Source organism: Nilaparvata lugens, chromosome 6, assembly GCF_014356525.2.
Source record: "Nilaparvata lugens isolate BPH chromosome 6, ASM1435652v1, whole genome shotgun sequence".
Taxonomy (NCBI): domain Eukaryota; kingdom Metazoa; phylum Arthropoda; class Insecta; order Hemiptera; family Delphacidae; genus Nilaparvata; species Nilaparvata lugens.
In genome coordinates this window covers 10826800-10851197 of record NC_052509.1, presented here as the reverse complement: position 1 = coordinate 10851197, position 24398 = coordinate 10826800, and the positions used below count along the sequence as shown (strand labels likewise).

Here is a 24398-nt window from a genome sequence, read left to right as displayed (position 1 = left end):
TGCTTTGCTAGGCCTGAAAGGAAAGATGAGAGAGAGAATGAATAGGAAGAGTTAAATGGAATGGTGATCGAGAGATATAGGAAATCAGTGGTGAGTGGGGGAAATGAGAGAGAAAATTATGAGAAAGAGTAAAAGGAAAGGAAGATGGGTATGTAAAGAACGAGAAGAGTTTTGAGTAGCAGGACTAGAGAAGAGTGAATTAAGAGAGAAAGATTAGATTAGATTTCCTTATTTATCTATGGTACACTATGAAAGAGAGAGAGTGAGAGAGATTGAAATTGATGGAAAGGATAGAGAAAACTGATGGTGAGAAAGATTCAGATTCAGATTTATCTATTTATGTATTTAACTAGTAGTTCTGTGAACAGTAGACCTCACGCAGTACTTCTCATCCACAAGTACCTGATTGAAACTATAGACCTTATGGAAATACAGTAATAGACTGGCTTCTCCACACATCTGTGTAATCACTTGTCAGCTGATTTATGATGAATAATTCTATAGTCTGATTTTTACTCTGATAACGGCGTATGAAGGAGGCTCCGTTTTCCTTTTATATTATCCTTGAAATGCAAAATTTCCAAAAACCTTGTATATAAGTCGATGCGCAATTAAAAAAGGAACATACCTGTCAAATTTCATGAAAATCTATTACCGCGTTTCGCCGTAAATGCGCAACATAAAAACATATAAACATTTAAACATTAAGAGAAATGCCAAACCGTCGACTTGAATCTTAGACCTCACTTCGCTCGGTCAATAAAACAGTATTCAATTCACGTTCTAGAGTAAAACATAATTAAGAGTAAGAGTTATATATAATAATAATGAATCATATTAACCTACAGAACTGAGAGTTTTACAATAATATGGAGCCAACATAGATCAAGATAGGTGATGAAGTAAGCGAAAATAGAGGTGTTACTGTTATGTTACACATAGAACATTAGAGAGAAATGAAAAGAAGAGAATAGAAAGAGAATTAATCTGATTCATCCTTCTTTCTGTGATGAAGGAGTTAGGGAGTAAAGTAAGGGGTTGAGAGAGGAAGGAATGTGTGAAAGAGTGTGAAGAAGCAGAAGACCGGAGAGGAGCGAGTGATAGAGGAGCAGGACGAGGAGTAGGAGGAGGAGAAGGACAGAAGGAAAAAGAAAGGAGAGAAGAAGAAAGAAAAGAGAAGAAGAAGAAAAGAAAAGGAAGAAGAAGAAGAAGAAGAAAAAAAAAAAAGAAGATATGAAAAAAAGAAGAAGAAGAAGAAGATGAAGGGAAAAAAAGAAAAGAGAAGAAAGGAAGAAGGAAGAAGAAGAAGAAAAAAAAAAGAAGAAGAAGAAAAAGAAGAAGAAGAAAAAGAAGAAGAAGAAGAAGAAGAAGAAGAAGAAGAAGAAGAAGAAGAAGGAGAGACAAAATTTACTGATGCAGAAAATATACTATCGCATGGTACGGATCATAACCACATAGAACCAGTTACCAGGCGGATATATTAATAAATAATGTATACAGGTATACAAACTCCTGATAGGTTATCGGCATGCATCTCTCAGGACAAAGTGAGCTGGGTTAATTTTGACGCCGTGTCTCACTTAATCAGAGATCAGCTGACCGGCCGACAAATAACCGCCGTTAAACTATGATCGCATATCTAACGTGTGTTGTCAGGTAGCAGCTGACACAACATCAACATCATGACAACATTAACAACATGAGAATGGTACCTTGCAGCTATGTTGGTGGAGGATGTAGTGTTATCTCAAGAAAGTGCACTAAACTCTAGTTTTTGGTTTTGGAAATAGTAGAGAGTTCAGAGAGTGGAGCTATTTTCACACCAAAGTTGAAACAAAATGTTTCTTTTTGAAGAAATGTTTCTTTTTTCTTAAAGATTCGAACTTGGAACTTGGGAAACACATGATACCATCTCTTTTATCATGTGCACCAGATTCTCTTCAAAGAAGCTTAATTCAATATCTAATCATCATAATTCAATATCAATATCATAATTATTGTTAAAAAGTGGCACTGAAAATCTGCTATATAGCCCTGCTGTATAGCAGTTTTAAGCCTATTTTCTCAGCTATAAAGCAGAAAATGAGCTATCCAAATTATTCTGTTAACATCAAAGAGAATCTGAACTATATGCAGCTCTGCTACATGTCAATTTTTACTTTCAATTACCATAGGTAAGGAAAGTATTGCTTTCCGAAAAAAATAAGGTACCCAATTTGTAAATTTCTATACGTTTCAAGGTCCCCTGAGTCCAAGAAAGTGGTTTTTGGGTATTGGTCTGTATGTGTGTGTGTGTGTGTGTATGAGTGTATGTGCGTATGTGTACACGATATCTCATCTCCCAATCAACGGAATGACTTGTAATTTGGAACTTAAGGTCCTTACACTATAAGGATCCGACAAGAACAATTTCGATCAAATGCGATTCAAGATGGCGGCTAAAATGGCGAAAATGTTGTCAAAAAATGGGTTTCTCGCGATTTTCTCGAAAACGGCTTCCACGATTTTGATCAAATTCATACCTAAAGAAGTCATTGATAAGCTCTATCAACTGCCACAAGTCCTATATCTGTAAAAATTTCAGGAGCTCCGCCCAATCTATGCAAATTTTGATTCTAGATTCTCAATTATCAGGCTTCAGATACAATTTAAAAAAAAATCCGAGTGGAACAGATTGAGCATGAGAATCTCTACAATTAATGTCGAGTAACATTTTGACCTGAAATTAAAAATAAGCTCGCAAACTGTTGGCAACTGTTGATTCTATTAAATGATTCACTATGAAGAGATAGCAGACCTCGTGTGTCTCCAGCGTTATTGTCCTGTCACCAGCTGGCTCAGATCTTTGAATAGTAGTAGACTTGAGATGCGCGGGAACACTAGCGTCTGGTGATCAATTTTCATAACGGCAAGGAAAGTTGTGTGAGTGCGCCACACCAGATTTTTGTTTATAGTAGAGCTAGATGTAGCTGTTCTGTCCTTGAAGGAAGGCTGCCGCAGCTGTTTACTGCTGTTTGCAGCTGTTCAGTGCCTGCTAGGTTTACACCAGATATACTGTACTCATTTGTTGTCAGAGTGCTCGTAGGTTACTGCGCATTGCGAGCATTTCTCTCTGATTTATATAATATTATTGTGCAATTTGAGTGGAATGAGAGTGAATTTGACTGGAATAGAGTCAAAATTATCCAATATCTTCTCCCCCTTCTCTGTGCTGAAAAAATCACAGTAGTTTCGCAGTAACCTACTAGCACTCTGGCAACAGAAGAGTACAGTATATCCGGTGTAAACCGAGCAGGCACCAAACAGCTGCAAACAGCATAAACAGCTGCGGCAGCTTTCCTTCAAGGACAGAACAGCTACATCTAGCTCTGCTATAAACAAAAATCTGGTGTGGCGCACTCACACAACTTTCCTTGCAGTTATGAAAATAGATCACCGGATGCTAGTGTTCCCGCGCATCTCAAGTCTACTATTCAAAGATTTGAGCCAGCTGGTGACAGGACACACGAGGTCTGCTATCTCTTCATAGTGGATGATTAATAGAATCAACAGTTTGCAATTGAAGTTTCTGGAATTTCGAGCTTATTTTTAATTTTAGGTGAAAATGTTACTGAACATTAATTGTAGAGATTTTCATGCTCAATCTTCTCCACTCAATTTTTTTGTTCAAATTGTATCTGAAGCCTGATAATTGGGAATATGAAATCCAACTTTGCATAGATGGGGCGGAGCTCCTGAAAGTTTTACAGATATAGGACTTGTTGCAGTTAATAGAGCTTATCAATAACTATATTAGGTATAAATTCAATCAAATTCGTTGGAGCCGTTTTCGAGAAAATCGCGAAAACCCCTGTTTTTGACAACATTTTCGCCATTTTAGCCGCCATCTCAAATTGCATTTGATCGAAATTGTTCGTGTCGGATCCTTTTATAGGGGAAGGACCTTAAGTTCCAAATTTCAAGTCATTCCGTTAATTGGGAGATGAGACATCGTGTACACAGACGCACATACACTCATTCACACACACACACACACACACACACACACACACACCCACACACACACACACACACACCACACACACACACACACACACACACACACACACACACACACCCACACACACACACACCCACACACACACACACACACACACACACACACACACACCACACACACCACACCACACACACACACACAACACACCACACACACACACACACACACCCACACACACACACACCACCACACACACACACACACACACACACACCCCCCACACACACACACACACCACACACACACACACACACACCACACACCCACACACACCCACACACACAACACACACACACACACACACACCACACACACACACACCACACACACACACACACACACCACACACACACACAACACACACACACACACACACACAACACACACACACACACACACACACACACCCAACACAACACACACACACACCACACACCACACACACACACACACACACACACAACACACACCACCACACACACACCACACACACACACACACACACACACACAACACACACACACACACACACACACACACACCACACACACACACACACACACACACACACACACACACACACACACAACACACACCACACACACACCACCACACACACACACACACACACAACAACCCACACACACCACCACCACACACACACACACACACACACACACACACACACACACACACACACACAACACACACCACACACACACACACACACCACACACACACACACACACACACACACACACACAACACCACACACACACACACACACACACACACACACACACACACATATACATACAGACCAATACCCAAAAACCACTTTTTTGGACTCAGGGGACTTGAAACGTATAGAAATTTTCAAATTGGGGTACCTTTTTTTCGGAAAGCAATACTTTCCTTACCTATAGTAATAGGGCAAGGAAAGTAAAAATTGACATGTAGCAGAGCTACATATAGCTCTACTACATAAAATTAGCATTAAATCTACTTATAGCAGAGCTACATCCAGCAGAGCTATAGCTGACAGAGCTATATTTAGCTCAAATTTCATATAGCTCTGCTATATAGCTCTCTATCTACATAGTGTAAATGAAGCTTTAGTATGTGTTGACACTTACGCGACTCAGGTCGAGAAGAGACTCGACTCTAGTCGAGAGCATGTGTTTCCAAATGGTGACACTTCCATTTGAATGATCATTCAAACTTTGAATTTTGATTACGTGGTCGCGCTGGTATCTTGATGCACAGATACCTGGAGAGACAAGCAAAGAGCAAGAAAACGTGAAATAGATTCTAGAATTAGAATGGAACTACTTAAAAGACGGGAATGCAAAAATATAAATAATAACTAACTTTATCATAATAGAGACAAAAAGCTTGTTGAGTGACCAAGGTCCATTTCATAATAAAAATAATTTTTCACTTCTCCTCCTACACATTCTTGCTCTTTCTCTACTGCCACTTCTTCTTTTCATCATCACCTTCTACTTCTTTCTCTTCTACTTCTCCTCTCATTCCTTTTTTGTGTCTCCTCCTCCTCACTCCTTCACTCATTCCTCCCTTCTTGACTTCTCAACTTTATTATCTTCTCAACCTACAGTTACTCTTCTTTTCCTCCTGCTATCTTCTTCTTCTTCTCCTTCTTCTCCTTCTTCCTCTTCTTCTTCTCCTTCTTCCTCTTCTTCTTCTTCTTCTTCTTCTTCTTCTTCTTCTTCTTCTTCTTCTTCTTCTTCTTCTTCTTCTTCTTCTCTTCTTCTTCTTCTTCTCTCCTCTCTCTTCTCCCTCCTCTTCTTCGTCACCCAACTTCTCCACTAACCCCTCTTTTCACAGACAGGAAGTCTGAATGGTCAGTGATTGTCCATTATCAAGATTGCCATATTGGAGAGACCAATCTCTCAATCCTGACCCTCCTGACTATATCACTGCTTGGTTTTTGCAGTGTCAAGAATGTTTTCATTTCTCTTTATTTCTCCTCTCTCACTAATTCATTCTCCCACTCACTCTCTCACTCATTCATACGTCTCTACTGTTTCCTGTCTTTCATCTCTTTCTTCCCATTCATTGATTTCCATCTTGTTTGTAAATTGATTTGCCGATTTTTTTCAAGTATTCTGCTGGGGCTCCATGAAAGGTTATCTGTAAAGAACTACCAGCACCTTTTAAGGCCGGTTTCCGAGCTCGGGATTTAGCTAAGTTCTAGACTTTGAACAGCTGGAATAAAAAAAATCAGCTTTCCGAAACGGGGCGTAGCCATACTGATAGTCATAGTCGCTTTTAAATTATATTTCAAAAAACTAGAAAATTGAACACAAAATAAAATAGAGAGAGAATAGTGTAAAGTTTCAGAAAATAGAAAGATAATAGTTTAAAGTGAATGAAATAGAGTCAAAATAGTCAGCTATTTTGAATCGTTTAGGAATGTTTCATTTCTTCAAGGAGAAACATTTCCAATAATAAATTATAGAAATGAGAAAATAGAGATTGTCATAGAAACTGCGACTACGCCCCGGTTCGGAAAGCCAATTTTCTGACTCCAGCTGTTTAAATTCTAGAACTTAACTAAATCCCCAGCTCGGAAACCGGCCCTAATTGTATTATAATTATTGATTTATATACTACATTCTAAATGATTACTTACATTAACATTTAACAGTACGATTTAATTGTGGAAAAAGTGAATAATTGAATTAACATTTTAATAATTAACTAACATATTCCATTTCCATTTCTAGAAACTTCTATCACAAGGGTTTGCAAGGCAAACACAAGATCAACTGATTAACCATAGGAATGATGTTTGGGAGTAATATTATAATTTGAATATTACTGCAAACCCTTGTAATAGAAGTTTCTAGAAATGGAAATGGAATATGTTGGAATAGTATCTTGGAAAAAAGAGATTGAAAAGTAAAGTTTACACAACTATCACAATAGATTATAAAAGTTGAATGATGAGTGAAGAAATTAAACTGAAACTTCATTTGAAATTGAAGTATTGAAGTGTATGTAAGGAATATTAATTACTTAGTCAATTTTTTCTCGGCCAAGTATCACTTTCAGGTGTAATAATGTGTAGCCTATGAAGACAGGTGTAATAATGTGTAGCCTATGATGACAGGGTTGATGAGACGTGTAATGACGGTGAGAAGAAGAAGAAGAAGAAGAAGAAGAAGAAGAAGAAGAAGAAGAGTGCAAAAATGTCAACCTTCTTGTGATGTGCTTAGACCACCGCTGAGTGGGACATCATCGCAAAAACTAGTTCCATCCTCTTTATTTTACATTCTCTCCTTATCTTTCTAATCTTTGCTCCATTTTCTTCTTTTTTCGACCGTTTTCCACTTCATCAAAGTTTACTTATCCACACTGCAGTTTAATAAGCCACATTATTTCCACACAAAAATTACAAGATAACTCACTTAATTCCAGCTACACACTAAATAAAGATTTGATATATGTTGATTTCACTACATATATATTTTCTCAGTGAGTTCCCGCTAGGGAAGGTCCAAAGCATATCAGGAGAGTATTTTCGACCTCGAAAACTACAGATTTCAAACAAGAATCAATCTTAAGGCTGTGCAAAGGCTAAAAATAAACTTTCTACTGGTGATATTTTTCAAAGTTTTTCAATTTGTATATCATCAAGCTATCAAATAGAAAAAGTTTTCTCAGAAAAATATTATTTTTTCCGATCATTACTTTTTGAGATGTGAGCGCCTAAAGTTTAAATTTTTGGGACAGAACATTTAAAATTCGGTATGAGATAAATCCATGCGATTAAGAGGATAGATTTCTTCATGGTATTGTTGATCTAGTGAAACAAAATTTTTCTGAGAATATCAATTTTTGAGAAAGTTATTCAATTTACCAAAAATGACAAAAATAACTCAACAAAAAGTTATTTTTAGTAATTTTTAGTAAATTTAATAACTTTCTCAAAAACTGATATCCTCTAAGTCGCATGGATCTATCTCATACCGAATTTTAAATGTTGTCCCAAAAATTTAAACTTCAGGCGCTCATATCTCAAAAAGTAATGATCGGAAAGAAATTTTTTCTGAGAAAACTTTTTTCTTTTTGATAGCTTGATGATATACAAATCGAAAAACTTTGAAAAATATCACCAGTAGAAAGTTCATTTCTTGCATTTTGCACAGCCTTTAGATCTTGGTACAATAAAAAGAAAACTATTCAATACCACTGACATTTCAAAGCAAAATATTTTTGTGTGGCCATCGGCTAAAATACACGAACTACAGTGGAGGAGAAATGTATGCAGGCAATAAATTATTCATTTCATCACTTGGCATCGTGTTGACGCCGTTAATTTATGCTTAAGACAGCATAAATCTTGATATGTGTTAACATTTTGCTAAGCTTTGCTAGGCCTGTTATGTTACTACTACTATATATCAACATTGCCCATCCCTATTTACTACTGACACATGAAAATATATATACAATGAGTCCACGTTATAATGGAAGTGGAGAAAGATAGCAGAACAACGTTGCCGATCTTCTGTCTTGTCAATGCCTACTATAGACGGTGGCTGATACAGGTTTATTGATGTAATATAATAACTGTTCATTCTCGTTTAAAATAATCAAATATATTTTATTAAGCAAGAAATTATACTTCTCAATAATGAATTTTCATAATTAAGATGAAATATTTTGTTAATGAATTATCAGTTACTTACTTACTTACTTTCCGTGTCCAGGATCACCAGTCTTCTATTTTTCTATATATTTCGCTCCCAAAATTTAGCCACCCGGAGGGCTTTGTCGTTGCTTTGGAGGAGGTCGTCATGAGAGCAGTTCTATATTGTTAAAAGACGATCTGACAACAGAGCAGAGCGAGAAAGAGATAGCGCTAGCCGCTTTGTTGAATGATAGACAAGGATAGCAATACCATTGCCAATCAAACAATGCCATTATAACGTGGACCTCACTATAGCAGAAGTAGTTGAGTTGCTGGTTTGGGTGCTATTTAATACAATATTATTGTATTAAAATGAATAGCTTTTGAAAGGAGTGAACGTTAAAAGTTGCATATTTTTCACAAAAACATTATATTTATAATGATTTTTAACTCTGTTAATAAATTAAAAAATTATATTGATTCTGTATCAGTTGTACCTATAATAGTGACGTCCACGTTATAATAGCAGTGTTTGATTAGCAATGGTATTGCTATCCTTGTCTTTCATCCCACAAAGCGGATAGCGCTATCTCTTTCTCGCTTTGCTCTGTTGCCAGATCGCCTTTTAACACTGTAGAATTAATAAAAAAAATTATTTTAATTGTGGAAACTATTAATGAAATTATTGAAAAATATAATATCTTGCTTAAAATATAATTGATTATTTTGAACGAGATTGAACAGTTAATATCACATCAATTAACCTGTATCAGCTACCGTCTATAGAAGGCATAGTCAAGACAGAGGATCGACAAAGTTGTTATTCTATCTTTCTCCACTGTCATTATAACGTGGACCTCACTATATATTTCTGTATCATTTTGTATTGACTCAGAATCAGCTATGATGATTTATTATGATAATTTTTGCTGATGATGAAATTCCAACCTCTAGAAATTCCATCTTCTTGATCAGCTAACTACGCAAAAAATCCAGCTCTATGCTATATTTTGTATAATGTACAGTCTCTTTCAAAAATTGGAAATGCTTTGTCATTCAAAACACGCTATTCCACATACTTTTAACGTAGAGCAAGGCGTGAGAAAAACATTCCATCATCGGATAGAACCCATTCATTCGTTTTATTTGAAGAGTCGATAGCTGACCTATCGATAGTTGTCATTTCGATGTATCGATTGAGTTGTCAAGCTCGCGCATCCATTCAATAGGAAGACTGCATAATTTAGTCGTTTGATATTCAAATTGAGTCAGGATGAGAATGTGATGAAAGGTCAATGTAATTCGTTCGCACACTTCACTGAATTTAAGACTGGGATTGGAAGATAAAGTGTGTGGGAATAGTAGGATTTGACAATCAGTAAATTTATAGTCGGATTGGATCATTTGAGCATGGCTTTCATTAGTAGAGTTAGTGGTAGAGTTCCCTGGGCAAGTACTAACTATCCTGTGAACTCTCCCAATGAAAACGTTCATGGTAGAGTACAAGTTTTTGGTAGAGTAGAGTGGACTTAGTACTCTACCACTTGCTTTCCCCCACCACCGCTTCTCACTCTACTCTACCACTACTATGCTAATGAAAACAGTCTCGAGCTAGTAGAGTAGAGTCGTGCCGTAGGCTATCAAGTTGAAGAAGTATTTTTTTTTTGAAAGTAGTAATTTATTGACCGAGCGAAGTGAGGTCTAAGATTCAAGTCGACGGTTTGGCATTTCTATCAATGTTTAAATGTTTGAATGTTTAATAATGTTTATATGTTGCGCATTTACGGCGAACGCGGTGATAGATTTTCATGAAATTTGACAGGTATGTTCTTTTTTTAATTGGGGAGTCGACGTATATACAAGATTTTTGGAAATTTCGCATTTCAAGGATAATATAAAAGGAAAAAGGAGCCTCATTCATACGCCAATATTAGAGTAAAAATCAGACTATAGAATATTATTATTAATCATAAATCAGCTGACATGTGATTACACAGATGTGTGAAGAAGCCAGTCTATTGCTGTATTTCCATAAGGTCTATAGTTTCAATCAGATACTTGTGGATGAGAATACTGCGTGAGGTCTACTGTTCACAGAACTACTAGTTAAAGTGTTAATAAGTGTTCAAGTGTTAATTTATTGAAAAGTATTGACATTTTGAGGTTAGTTCTGTTCACTAGACAACACACTCTACCTACTATTCTCAATATTGTTGTGAGAACAGTTAGTCGACCAAGTAATAAGAGTAGAGTTAGCTCGGTAGAGCTAGTATGCCAGTTCCTCGACCACTAACTCTACTAGTGAAAACCAGGCTTTAGTGAAATGATTCACTGTTGTAGAGAATGTGGTGGAGTTGAAAAGAGAGTTTAGAGAGTGAGAGTAAGTGGATGTGAGAGAGAGCGAGAGGGAGTGATAGCGAGAGATAGGTTGTGAGAGAGAAAGATTAGCTTAGATCTCTTTAATTATGTACTGGCAGGTAACTCGAGCTCCGCAAGGGTATATTGTAAAACTTGACAAACTGAAAACTTGACCGAGTGGAATCTTGAAGAGTTTGAAGTAGGCCTAGAACCATTCTTGGTTTATTAAGAATCTATATGCAAAATTTCAAGTTAATTTCAGTCCAGTAGTTTAGACTTATTTTTCCCATCTCGTACGCGTATAAGCCAGTTCTCTACTTTATTATAGTAATATCGTGTTCCGAGCTTCGCTCTGGAGTAGAAAAGCATAAGAAATTTATTACGAAAGAAGAAATTATAAAAATATTTTCTTAGTTCATACAGAAATGTTCTATGTAATCATAGTGAATTGAAATTAATTCCCAGAGGAATGCAAAAATTTCCCTCACAAAGGCCCGGTTGCACAAAAGATGGTTAAATTTTAATCCTGATTAATTTCACGTGAACCAAATCAGAGAAGACCATTTCAAAAAGTGGTTCTACTGGAATCAATCAAGATTGTAAATCAAGTACCTGATTGAATGATTACAAAATTTCAACAGCTGAGCCATAATTGTGACACAGTCCACACACATAAAACTCGCTCACTCACTTTCATCATCAACAGACAAATAGTTATCCTTCTAATGTCCTTCAGCAAGTTTTCCCAGGGATGAGACCTAGTGCAATCGAATTTCTATATTATAAACCTACTATGTTCTTAATTTCGTGAGAATCGTTAGAGCCGTTTTCGAGATCCGGTGAAATACAAAAATCTAAACATATAAACAGAAATTGTTCGTTTAATAGTATAGGATGGATGAATAGCCACAAGATCTATTTTCCGCGTACCTCATAATTTTTTAGCAAACTATGAAAGCTATTCTCATTCCCACATTTATATGCTCTGATGTGAATTTCATATTAAAGTTTATTTTAGTGCATACTAGAAATCTAATGTTGACACCTCTCCTTTTGTTGTTATAAATTAGAATTTTTTCAAGAATTATTTTTCTGCATGTTGAAGTGATGTTTTAGGATGAAATCTATGCTATCTGGAAATCCAGCTATCTTAAAAACCTATTTCCATTTCTACCTACATATTTACACTCATTTAGGCCTACACATTTACATTTGCCGAGGTTACATTTTTGTAAAGTTTTTTTTTATTTTGTTTGATTCAATTTCTCTATACTCTTCTCACACCAACAGACCCTCAATCAATTTTCTCCCACTCAATAAATTTATCTATTTTTTTTTCTTGTTCCAGCGCTGTATCCCCCAGTTCCAGAACGCGGCGTTCGGCAAAACGGTGATCGCCACGAACACCTGCGGTCAGAACGGTCCGACGGAGTTCTGCCACTCGTACTCCTCGTATGGAGCACCCTCCACGCACTCGTCACAACGCAAGACGTGTCAAATGTGCTACGAAAACAGTCACCCGGCCTCCTACCTCACCGATAAACACAGTGACAAGAATGTCACCTGGTGGCAGTCCGACACTATCATAGAGGATATACAGTGGCCGCATCAAGTTAACCTCACGTTGAATTTGGGTAAGTTTATTTTATAATTACTGTATTACAATTATATGAGAAGGCACAACAGGACTATGCTCAATACTGTCCCTTTTGATATTTTAACTACAGTTGCATTATTTATTTCATTGTTCCATCTATTTCGAAGTATTTATTCATTTAAAAATATAATAATCTATAAAGGTGCGTACAGACTTCCTCTCTGCTCCGCAATTGAACGTCACTCAAGCTGATCGATTGATGATCGACCGGTGAGCAAGAGTGGAACGCGAGAAGAGCGTGTAACATTTCATGATCGGAGCGATTGCGGAGCGTGTTGGAGGCGCGTATATCTGTATTATAATAAAGTGAAGAACTGTTTCATACACGTACGGGATGAGAAATTCACAATTGACGCATCATCACGTCTGAACTACTGGTCTGATTAACTGGAAATCTTGTATATAGATTCTTAATTCACCGAGGATGGTTAAAGGCCTATTTAAAATTCTTCAAGATTTCAGTAGGACAAGTTTTCAGTTTTTTAAGTTTTTGATATTAGATCCTTGCGTAGCACGGGTTACATGCTAGTTGGGTATAAAGATTCAATCCAATGAAAGACATAATATTTAAATATTTATTAACTGCTTGATACCATTCACCGATCCTATTCTTTATAGAATAGAATAATGCTTTTATTCTCTATTAAACTATAAATACACAATAATTAAACACACATTTACGGCTTGATCACACGATCGCCAGCCGGAAAGTCGGAAAACATGCGATTGTGGAAAATACATAAATATGATCCAAGTGTATAGTAAAATACAAAAATTATACGAAATAATGATGAATCAAGTAGTCACACAGTAAGCAATATAATGTATAGTATAATGATCTAGTCAGTAACGTGAGTGAATATACAATGAGAAGGGTTGAATCCTCAAATGGAAACCAACTCAAAATAAGAAACAAGGCTTGAACTAAAATAAACAGAATGTTGAAGAGAGCAGAAAATAACAATTACAGATGATACCAAAAATCAAGTGGTGAGTGCCTCGACAAAGTAGCCAATGATAGCTCTACCAATAAAATTCCTGGGTGAGAACATGTCTGTAATTCCAGGCTTCTCTACAGTAAGAGGCTAGTTTCTTCCAATCTTTGCTGTTCATGTACATAGTAAACTCTTCCCTTGATTGTTCAATAACACCAAAACATTTCTTCCTCCATTCCTTCAAACAAGGGCATCGAGCAATGAAATGGAATTCATCCTCAGCCTCCTTCAGATTGCACATCGAGCAAATATAGTTCCCATTAACTACCCAAGGTTTATAGTTCAAATGGATTAGCTCACCCCTTGCCTTGAAAATCCACCTCATAACCCACATTTGGGTGTCCTTTCCAATGTATTTCTTGTCACTCAGCTCAAAATCGAGAGTCCTGTACAACGCATGAAACCGTCCCCCTATTCTTTATAGTGAGGTCAACATTGTAATGGCAGTGGAGAAAGATAGGAGAACAACGTTGCCGATCCTCTGCCTTGTCAATGCCTTCTATAGACGGTAGCTGATACAGGTTTATTGATGTAATATTAACTGTTCATTTCTCGTTTAAAATAATCAATTATATTCTTCAATAATTCAATAATGAATTTTCATGATTAAGATGAAATATTTTGTTGAATAAAATTATAAATTCTACATTGTTGAAAGACAATCTGGCAACAGAGCAAATTGAGGAAGAGATAGCGCTATCCGCTTTGTTGAATGATAGACAAGGATAGCAATAACATTGCTAAACTAACACTGCCATTATAAAGGGGACCTCACTATAGTTATTAATATTCTCTCATTCTGCATCTCCCTTTTTATTGTCAAGAGAATGTGTAATATTAGGTGGCGATGTACTTACTGATGGATCAAAGTTTGAAAAATCCTTTTTGCATGCAAAATCTATAAAACCCATCCATATTTCCTGAAATAATTAGGTATTAAAACATTATAGTACTAGTATACACTCAACTGAACAGCCTCAATCAAAAATCCATTATCGATTAACGCAAAACACACTCAATTATCAATTATTCCCGTTGCAGAATTCACTTTTAGAAATAATCCAATATAATTGCAGATAATCTGCCATCAAATTGATGAATAATTCATGATTGAACACTGAGCTGTATACTCAATTTTTACACGGAACCTCCTATCACTTCTACACTGGATAAGAAGCTCAAACAAAATTAAACTTCGAAATTAATTCAAAGTTTCAATGTACTTAATTGATTTGAATGTAGCAGTAATAAACCGTGGATAAACATACAGGGTTTGTGTGATGAATCGGTGTTATTATTCAAGGCATGAGTTGAGGAAGCTGCATTAAATATTATTAAAGGCAAGTCCCGCTGTGAGGTGCACCTAAGTTCATGTTTGAATATGATTACTTTCATGAATAATCATCACGTTTTCGGATTACTCAGAGTCTTACATGTGTACTGAGACCTTTGAAACGGTTTTTTGAGTATTTTGTGATTATTAAACGGTGAAAATATTGAGTTTCTTCAATGAGGTGGAAGAGTTACGGAGAGGTGTCTAAGATTCTGAGTGTTCATCCGTTATTAATTCCCGGTTTCTTAGTCGTTCCATAAACTGTTTATACTGACAGTTGTGTTGTGAGTGGTGTTGTGGTACTTTTCCATAATGAAAAGACAAATTGAAATTGTCACCACAATTGATAATTAAAAATTTGTGTTTTCACAACTGTTTATCCATTCAATAACTTTATTGAATCGATAAACATGAGAAATGCGTTTCTAGAACTCTCCATAAACCTATTGAATCCATAAATCTCTTGATAAACTATAGTGCCAAAATGCAGCCTATAAATATTTATGGAATGGATGGATGTGTCAAATTTTGCGGAACGGAATGGATCAAATTTTTGGTTGCAATCGAAAAATTAAGTTACAAAAATAAATTCAAGAGTTTTGGGACAATACAATGAACAATGTATGGTCTCAAAATAGTTAAAAGATGATGCCATAGTATCCTTTTATTGAAAACCTTTTTATATACTAGTATCGGATTAGGAACTTTATTAGGAACTAGTATCTATTCAAACTTTCTTTGAGAAAGTAATTCATTCATTTTTCAAATTATACCGTAAAGCCCTGCACACACACATAGATTTTTGTTTGTGATATTTTGCCGTACTTATGTATTCTATCAGATTAAACGGAACTTGACAACATCAGTTTTTAATCCAATAAAATTTATATGGACGACAAAATATCGGACGAACACAAATCCATGTGTCTTTAGCTACTGTGAATATTAGTGACTATGAATGTGGCAAATCAAACTTGACTTGAGAAAAAACCCTCTAAATTCGTTCTGCAACGCTATTGGTCGGGCCACGCCTCCTAGCTAAACCAACAAAATTTCACGCTATCTTATTATTATTATTATTAGCGTATGGCACATATATATAGACACACACAAACATATAGGTAAGTAGTCAAAGAAAAAAAATCTGGTCATGAGACCGTTGTCAGGTTAATAAGATATTGTAAATATATTAAATTTTGATGTCGAGGTTGTCAAGGTAGTGTATTGATTGTGGAGAAGCCGAAATAAAATCATTTAAATCGCCTTGGTAGGCACGTATATTACAATTTCCGATTATGTGCTTCAGCGTCTGTCTAGCCTCTCCACAATCACAAGCAGGGGAAGGTAAACTGCCCCAGTCATTAAGAGAGGCCCCGCATCTCCCGTGGCCAGTCCTAACCCTGTTGAGGGCCGCCCACGTCCGTCTTGGCAGTTCAAATCCAGCCACATTCACACCAACTGAGTACCTAAAGCAGATGCTGAGGGGGGTTTTTTCCATCCACTCTTCCTCCCAGCTTGCTCTCATGGGAAAATTTTCATCGCTCAGTTGCTCTGCCATGCGCATGGGAGGATGCCTTGACTTCAACCGATCACCCAAATCCAGAAGATCTCCATGGATTGGAAGTGCCCTGTTACTCTTTATCTTTCACGCTATCTGATTGGCCAAAACGGAATTTGCTGCTGAGTGAATGTCGCTATCTAGGAACAGAATTATACAAACCAATTCCAAAAACATAACTTCAGAATACATCTCTGAATTATTATTACAATCATTATCTATGTGCAGTAATGGGATATCTATAAGGTTACCTATTCTCATCGATTGGTTAACCCTTGCAATATCTGCTGAAAGCTAGTTCATTGTAGGCTAGACTATTGATATGAAGCAAGATCGAAGCCAGGTGGTTCGGACCCCACCTGAAATCGTTAGTCCATTCATCTCTCATTATCATCCGCCTCATAACCCACGCACAAGCCCAGCGCTCATGTAAGTCTTAACCTCAAAAAAAAAACAATCAACATAATAATAATATTAAAACTGTGTAGCCTAAAATTTAAAACAAACTTGTTTGTTTGAAACACAAAATCGTTTTCCAAAATTGCCCGGGACACTCACCCCAAAGCCTGACAACAATACAGAACAGAAACAGTAGTACAGTAGTTCGAATTTAGAATGGAATTGTGGGGGAGCCCATTTTCAAAAATAGTAATAATATGTTGGGAACCCATCCACCCACACAGCGGGCGTTTTAGCGTGCATACGCGTGCGGGAGTGCTTGTCTCTGTTTATGGCTCTTCATTTCAAAGTGTTTGGATATGTGAATGTGTTTGTGTGAGTGTGTATGTGTGTGTATGGGTGTGTGGTGTAACCCTGACATAAAGTTGGTTATTTCCGTCCGCGGAGATGTGATAGAGAGATGAGAGTATTGCCTACTCTTTCCGTTTGCAAGCGATAATGGAAACTAAGCGTTCTTCCCATTTAATTCATTTTTATATCTCTTCGTTTTCTATTTTTTTATTCTTCTTCTTCTTCTCTTCTTCTTCTTCTCCTCCTTCTTCTTCTTCTTCTTCTTCTTCTTCTTCTTCTTCTTCTTCTTCTTCTCTTTTCGCTACTTCTCCCTCTTATTCATAATTCTGACCATCTGTGTTTCTCTCGATACTCTGCCGTTCTCCTCTTATTATGTCTTATTTTCCCTCCTTCTACCAATTTCCTTTTCCTTTTCATCCTCCTTCTACTTCTACTTCTCCTTTTCTCTCCTATTTTCAATCTGTTCCTTCCTCCCTTATTCTCCTATCCCTCTCATTCTCCCTACCCTTGTCATTCCCTTATTCAGTGTTATCCGCTCTTTCTGTGCTTTTCAAGTGTACGGTCTCAATTTCTTCTACATATATAATCTTTTTTCCTCGTTATTCCTACTTCTTTTCATTCTCAAACAGCCTTATCTTCCTTTTCCTTCCTCTACCTTTCTCATACTCTTTACTCTCTTGATATGCTCTTCTCCGACTCCATCTCCTGTTTCATCATATATTTTTTATGTTCACCTTATCCATTTCAATTGTCTACCTCCACTTCTTTTTCTTCTCATTCTCCCTTCTCTTCCTTCTTCTCCTTTCTCTTCTTCTTCTTCTTTTTCCTCTCCTCCTTCTTATTATCTCCTCCTCCATTCTCTCCATCTTCTCCTTTTCTCTCCTATTTTCAATCTGTTCCTTCCTCCCTTATTCTTCTATCCCTCTCATTCTCCATTCCCTTATTCAGTGCTATCCGTTCTTCCTGTCTTCAAGTTTACGGTCTCAATTTCTTCCACATTTATAATCTTTTTTTCTCTCGTTATTCCTACCTCTTTTCATTCTCAAACAGCCTTTTCCCTCTTTCCCTTCCTCTACTTCTCTCATACTCTTTACTCTCTTGATATGCTCTTCTCCTGATTCATAATATATTTTTTATGTCTACCTTATTCATTTCAATTGTCTACTTCCACTTCTTTTTCTTCTCATTCTCCCTTCTCTTCCTTCTTCTCCTTTCTCTTCTTCTTCTTCTTTTTCCTCTCCTCCTTCTTCTTTATCTCCTCCTCCATTCTCTCCATCTTCTCCTTCTTCTCCTCCTCTACCCCGCTTTTTTATCTCCTTCTTCTCCATCGTCTTCTTTTTCATTCTTCCTATTTTCCATTTTTAAATCTTCTCACTAGAGTCTCTCCAGTTTCCCCTCCTTATTACAACTCTTTATTTCCTCTCCTTTGTTTTTTCATTTTATTTTTCCATCCTTCTTCTGCCTCTTGTACTGCAACATCTTCTCCAAGCTCCTATTTCATCCTATTTTCAACACACTACTTGCTGTAGGGCACAACTAAACATCTCGTTTAGATGTCTGTATTCTTCAAATTACAGCTCAATAATAACCTACGTCATTGTGGTTGTTGGACTTCGAGAGCTTATAAATATTATGTCGGACTTGACAACTCAACTGAGAAATTAACTTTGACTTAAAATGGCATCTCACTTCTTCACAAGTTGGCTGTGACGTTGCTTCTTGAACGGAAAATTGTTGTTCATTTTCTTGTTATTCATTTATAATACTTTATCATCATTTGTATAATTTATTCTGATACATGGGAACCTTTCTCATGACTTGCAAATCTCTGGTCTATTATGAATAATAATTATAATAATTAATAGTTCAATTTTCACTTGGAAAGACTCCTCTACTGTTGTGAGGTCCTCGTTATAATTGCTGTATTTGATTGAAATTTAATATTGATGCTATCCTTGTCTATCATTCGACAAAGAAGATGGTGCTATCGTTTTCTATCTCCTCATCGTTACCAGATCGTCTCTTACAATGTTGAAATGTGATTATATAACAGAATATCAAATCTCAGTTAAGGTAATTAAATATTGAATCATTGAATAATATATTATTTTCCTGACGCGTAGAGTATAATTGAATATTTCAACAAGAATGAACAGTTAATATCACATCAGATATACCGGTATCAACTATATTCTATACAAAGCAGGGGCAAGGCAAAATATCGGCAACGCTGTTTTCCTATCTTCCTACACTATTATAACGTGAACCTCACTATAGTAATGCATCAAATCATAATTTTTTTATGTTTACGGTATTGATAAGTAATTATAATTCATATACCGTGGAGCTCCTGGAGTGGAAAAAGCTGAGTGGAATGATGGAGAAATATAGGAGATCAGCGTTGCTGATTCTCTGCCTTGCCACTGCCTTCTATAAAGGATAACTATGCCAATCTCCTGGTGACAAATGATTTTGTCGGAGAAGGCTTAGTTGTTGAAATTGTGCTAGACCCTGAGATCTGCGGATTTTTTATCTGATCAATAATGTGATCCTAATTCTAGTGGTTCGAGGGTCTTGGAATTAAAAACATAGATATGCGGTTGACTGACTGCTCTTATAATAATGAGAATAAAATAGAGAATATTACAAAATACATCTTTACATGAATAATCGAATAATCAATCTGTCTTTAAGAGACCAAGTATAATACGTCTTTAAAACGTCTTTAATACGTCTACCAAACATAATACGTCTTTAAGAGACCAAATATAATACGTCTTTATGAGACCAAATACTCGTGTCTTTAAGAGACCAAATTTACGGGGCACATCTGATATTGTAGTGGGGGGTATCAAGTACTTATCTAAGATCTGTCGTCCTCGAGTCCGGTGTCCAAAGGGTGATGGGTGATGATGAAGGGTGATGGCCTCCAGGCATCGGGCTAGTGGCGTCAGATCGAAGATCGTCTTTCAGCCCCGCACGGCAATGTCAGATGTCCGATATCACCGGCCATCTCGGTCGGCGAATTCGTAAGCCCTCGTTTGACAGCAAGGCATATTTACAGCACGATCCTCGAATGAGTATTCAAGAATACACACACACAAAACTGGTGGGATAAATGTTTCCCAATAATATAATTTTAGTCTCCAGGAGAGAACGAAAAACTGTCTGGAAAAGACATTATTGAATCAGGTCAATAAATAATAAATTAAGCTCAGAAAACATGTCTGTACTCTATAGAAGATAAAAGCGGTCTCTTGTTCAGGTCTCCAAGTCGACCGAACCAGGCTCAAAAATAGGTATCAGGGCTGGTACTATTATGCATTGAAAAATACCAAATTACAAAGGACGTGGTGGGGACGACAATAATTTCCCTCAATAGAACGAGAAATGAATACAACTAACAAAGACAGAATACAGGAAAATTCCCTCGATCAAAGTAGCAGACTCAGCAACAGAATGGACGTTCAACTGATTTTTATGATGATTTTGCGTTTACAACAATTCCAAGTACTCTAGGAAAACGTTTGAAAACAATAGAGGGAATATCAGAATTTAATTACGTAATGTGCGGAATGACATCATGAAACTACTCCGATACCGTGAGAAAATCACAACGTTAATCCAGCACTCTAATAAAATTTTATCTTGGAAAAGTTATAATTTCGAAAAAATAAATAAATTTTGGCACATAACTGATACCGGTATATGTGATGTAATATCAACTGTTAATTCTTGTTAAAAATGAACCATTTAATTTATTCGTCAAGAAAATATATTTTTTTCCAATGATTTAATAATAAATTTTATAATAATTTGAGATCAAATAATTAATCCGTTAATTAATTATATTTCTACATTGTTGGAGAACTATCTGGCAACGTTGCGGAGGTAGAAAGGATACCACTATCTGCTTTGTGGAATGATAAACAAGGATGACAACACCAATTTTAATCACTAGATTAATGGGCTTCACTAGAGTAGTTCTTTTTCTAGGAGCTATAATGAATAATTAAATTCACCATAGTTGAACTCCAACTTTGAAATATCCTTTCACCAGAGTAGTTTGTAACAATTCGCTCTAAAAAACTCTAGAACAGGTCCTTAGTAACTATTTTCGAAATCTGTTTTCTCACTTTCTTTGACATTTACCATCCCGTTGTTAGATTGGGGGCGATAGTTTCAACATTCAACTAGTTGTGTATCATAGCACCGGTTATCTGATGCTAAATCAACGGTTAACCCAATAATTAACGCCGTCAACTAGTAATAAATCAACGCCTGTCGAATGTATCGAGAAACAATAATTTGTTGTACCGGTTCGGTCTCTTGATATTGATCTGTTGCCTGGTTATTCATCATATTGAATGTCAAAACTATAACGTTATTTAACGTTTCACTGAATTATCACTATGTTTTCAACTATATTTTGCTCTATTACTATACATTTTTATACAATATAATTATCACTATATTTTCAACTGTGTTTGAAATGTCTCTGCTAGGCTATATATTCAACTAAATTTTGACGTCAACTTCATGTTTATACATTGAAAATATATCTCCATACAGTCAACTATGTTTGAAATAACAATTTCACTATAACTTTATATAACGTTTTTATAGATAAAGGTCAGTCAGCTGAGCTTTAGTGTTTACGAGTTTGTGTTTCTTGAATAGTTCCAAATTTTCTCAAATAACTCAATATTATTCGTTAAAATTGGTAATTGAGTGGAATATTTCTAATTAATTTATCAATAATTCAAGCCATCTAAATTCAAAATTTATAGTTTTAAAGTTTTGTTTTGGACTAAAGTTTAATAAAAATTGTACACGTGAAATTATAACCTTATCTTGGACTTTGTCACCTATAAATTTGGAATAAAAATAGCACAAGGACTACCTTTATTATTTCATCCACCAATGTTATTACATTAGTTTCATTCGCATTGTAAATGAATAAATTGAAATAATAAATAAAATGAATGTAAGAAACAGAACTTGACTTTGAATAGAATGAATGAAATTTATGGGTCTTACCAAAGTTGTGGGTCAGCATTATATAAGTTAATATTTCCTTTTTCAGTGAAAATAATGTGAAATTATTCTATGTTTGGTTTTGAAGCATCTAAATTTGAAAATCAACGTTGTAAGAATAATTAAGGACTTAACATTTTGTGAACATAATACTTCATGACTTGACCTATTTTCGGACTATGTGTAACCTTATCTAAATTTGGGAGAGGAATAGCACAAGGTTACCTTATTTTTCTCTCTCCATCATTTCAATGATGAACTTATTGTGTCAATCAATAAAGAATGTAATTGATGTATATCCGAATACGTTTTGACGTTAACTTTGTGTTATCTTTGTATAATACAACGTTTTAGATGTGTATTTGTCTGTGTATTACTCTAGACAAAATGCATAAGAAGGTAACATGGTATAGATCGTTTATGTTCCAAATGATCCACGAATCCATATACCCCTTAGTGAGGTCCACGTTATGATGGCAGTGTTTGATTAGCAATAGTTTGCTATCCGTCTATCATTCAACAAAGCGGATAGCGTTATCTCTTTCTCGCTTTGCTCTGTTGTCAGACCGTCTTTTAACAATGTAGAATTAATAATTAATTAACAAAATGTTTCATCTCAATCATGAAAATTCATTATGGAATTATTGAAAAGTATAATTACTTGTTGAACAGTTAATATTACATCAATAAACCTGTATCAGCTACCGTCTATAGAAGGCATCAACAAAACAGAGAATCGGCAACGTTGTTCTCCTATCTTTCTCCACTGTCATCATGACGTGGACCTATAGGTGGTCAGAGGGATGATGAATGAAATAAAAAACTGATAGCATAATAGCAATAGATAACAATAAATTATATCTCTTCTCCATGGTTGAATCCTATCTTTGGTTTGCCGACTCTGGAAACTCGAAACTTGAAACTTATCTGAAGGCTTCAAGTTCTGAATTTCGGTTCGGCTAGCACATACCTGAGCAATGAAGGTCCAGCCTCTCCATTGTTCTAGTGCACTGCTTTCTCAATCAATAGCTCTGCAAAACAATAACAATTCACACTCTGCCCTGTTCTTCTCTCTCGCACACTCTCTCTCACTTACTTACTCTCTCTCTTTATCCTATTCCCTCACACCATATCTCACTCTCTCTCGAACATCACTCACTCACTTTCTCTCTCTCTCTTACTGCATCACTTACTCACTCACACTCTTTCCCTCTAACTCTCTCTCTCTCTTCTCTCTCATATATATCTCTAAATCTCTCTCTCTCTCTCTTTAACATCTCTATCACTTTCGAGCATCACTCTCTCTCTCTCAATGTATATTCCTCTCTCACAAACTCTCACACTCTCTCTCTCTCTCTCTTTATCCTATTCCCTCACACCATATCTCACTCTCTCTCGAGCATCACTCACTCACTTTCTCTCTCTCTCTTACTGCATCACTTACTCACTCACACTCTTTCCCTCTAACTCTCTCTCTCTTCTCTCTCATATATATCTCTAAATCTCTCTCTCTCTCTCTCTTTAACATCTCTATCACTTTCGAGCATCACTCTCTCTCTCAATGTATATTCCTCCCTCACAAACTCTCACACTCTCTCACTCTCTCTCTCTTATTCTCGCTCACTCTCTCTCACTACCTTTCTCTCTCAAATAATGCTATTCTCTTGAATCACGTCCAGTCTGACCGTGAATCTATTGTGATATGCTATGTCAAAGACCTCTTTGAAATAGAGAAGGAAGAATTAGAAGAAGAAGAAGAAGAAGAAGAAGAAGAAGAAGAGAAGAAGAAGAAGAAAAAGAAGAAGAAGAAGAAGAAGAAAAAGGAAGAGGAGGATAAGGAGGAGAAGAAAAAGAAGAGACGACAAACCTATCAGTCACGGACATTCGTTCGGCATTCCAATAATATAATAAAAGAATAAGTATGTAAGGTTTTCAAAGGATAGAGAAACAGGAAGGGAAGGTTCCAAAATAAACCTTGCTAGAGATATTT

The 24398-nt window shown here is 36.2% G+C and overlaps 1 protein-coding gene across 1 annotated transcript in view; it reads left to right on the top strand.

Moving 5' to 3' along the window:
- LOC111063319 (laminin-like protein lam-2) overlaps nucleotides 1-24398 on the top strand; it is a 132509-nt gene that overhangs the window by 53488 nt on the left and 54623 nt on the right. The window contains exon 2 of the mRNA XM_039430083.1: nucleotides 12427-12712. Within this exon, the coding sequence (XP_039286017.1) occupies nucleotides 12427-12712 (286 nt within the window). The remainder of the gene's footprint in view (nucleotides 1-12426; nucleotides 12713-24398) is intronic.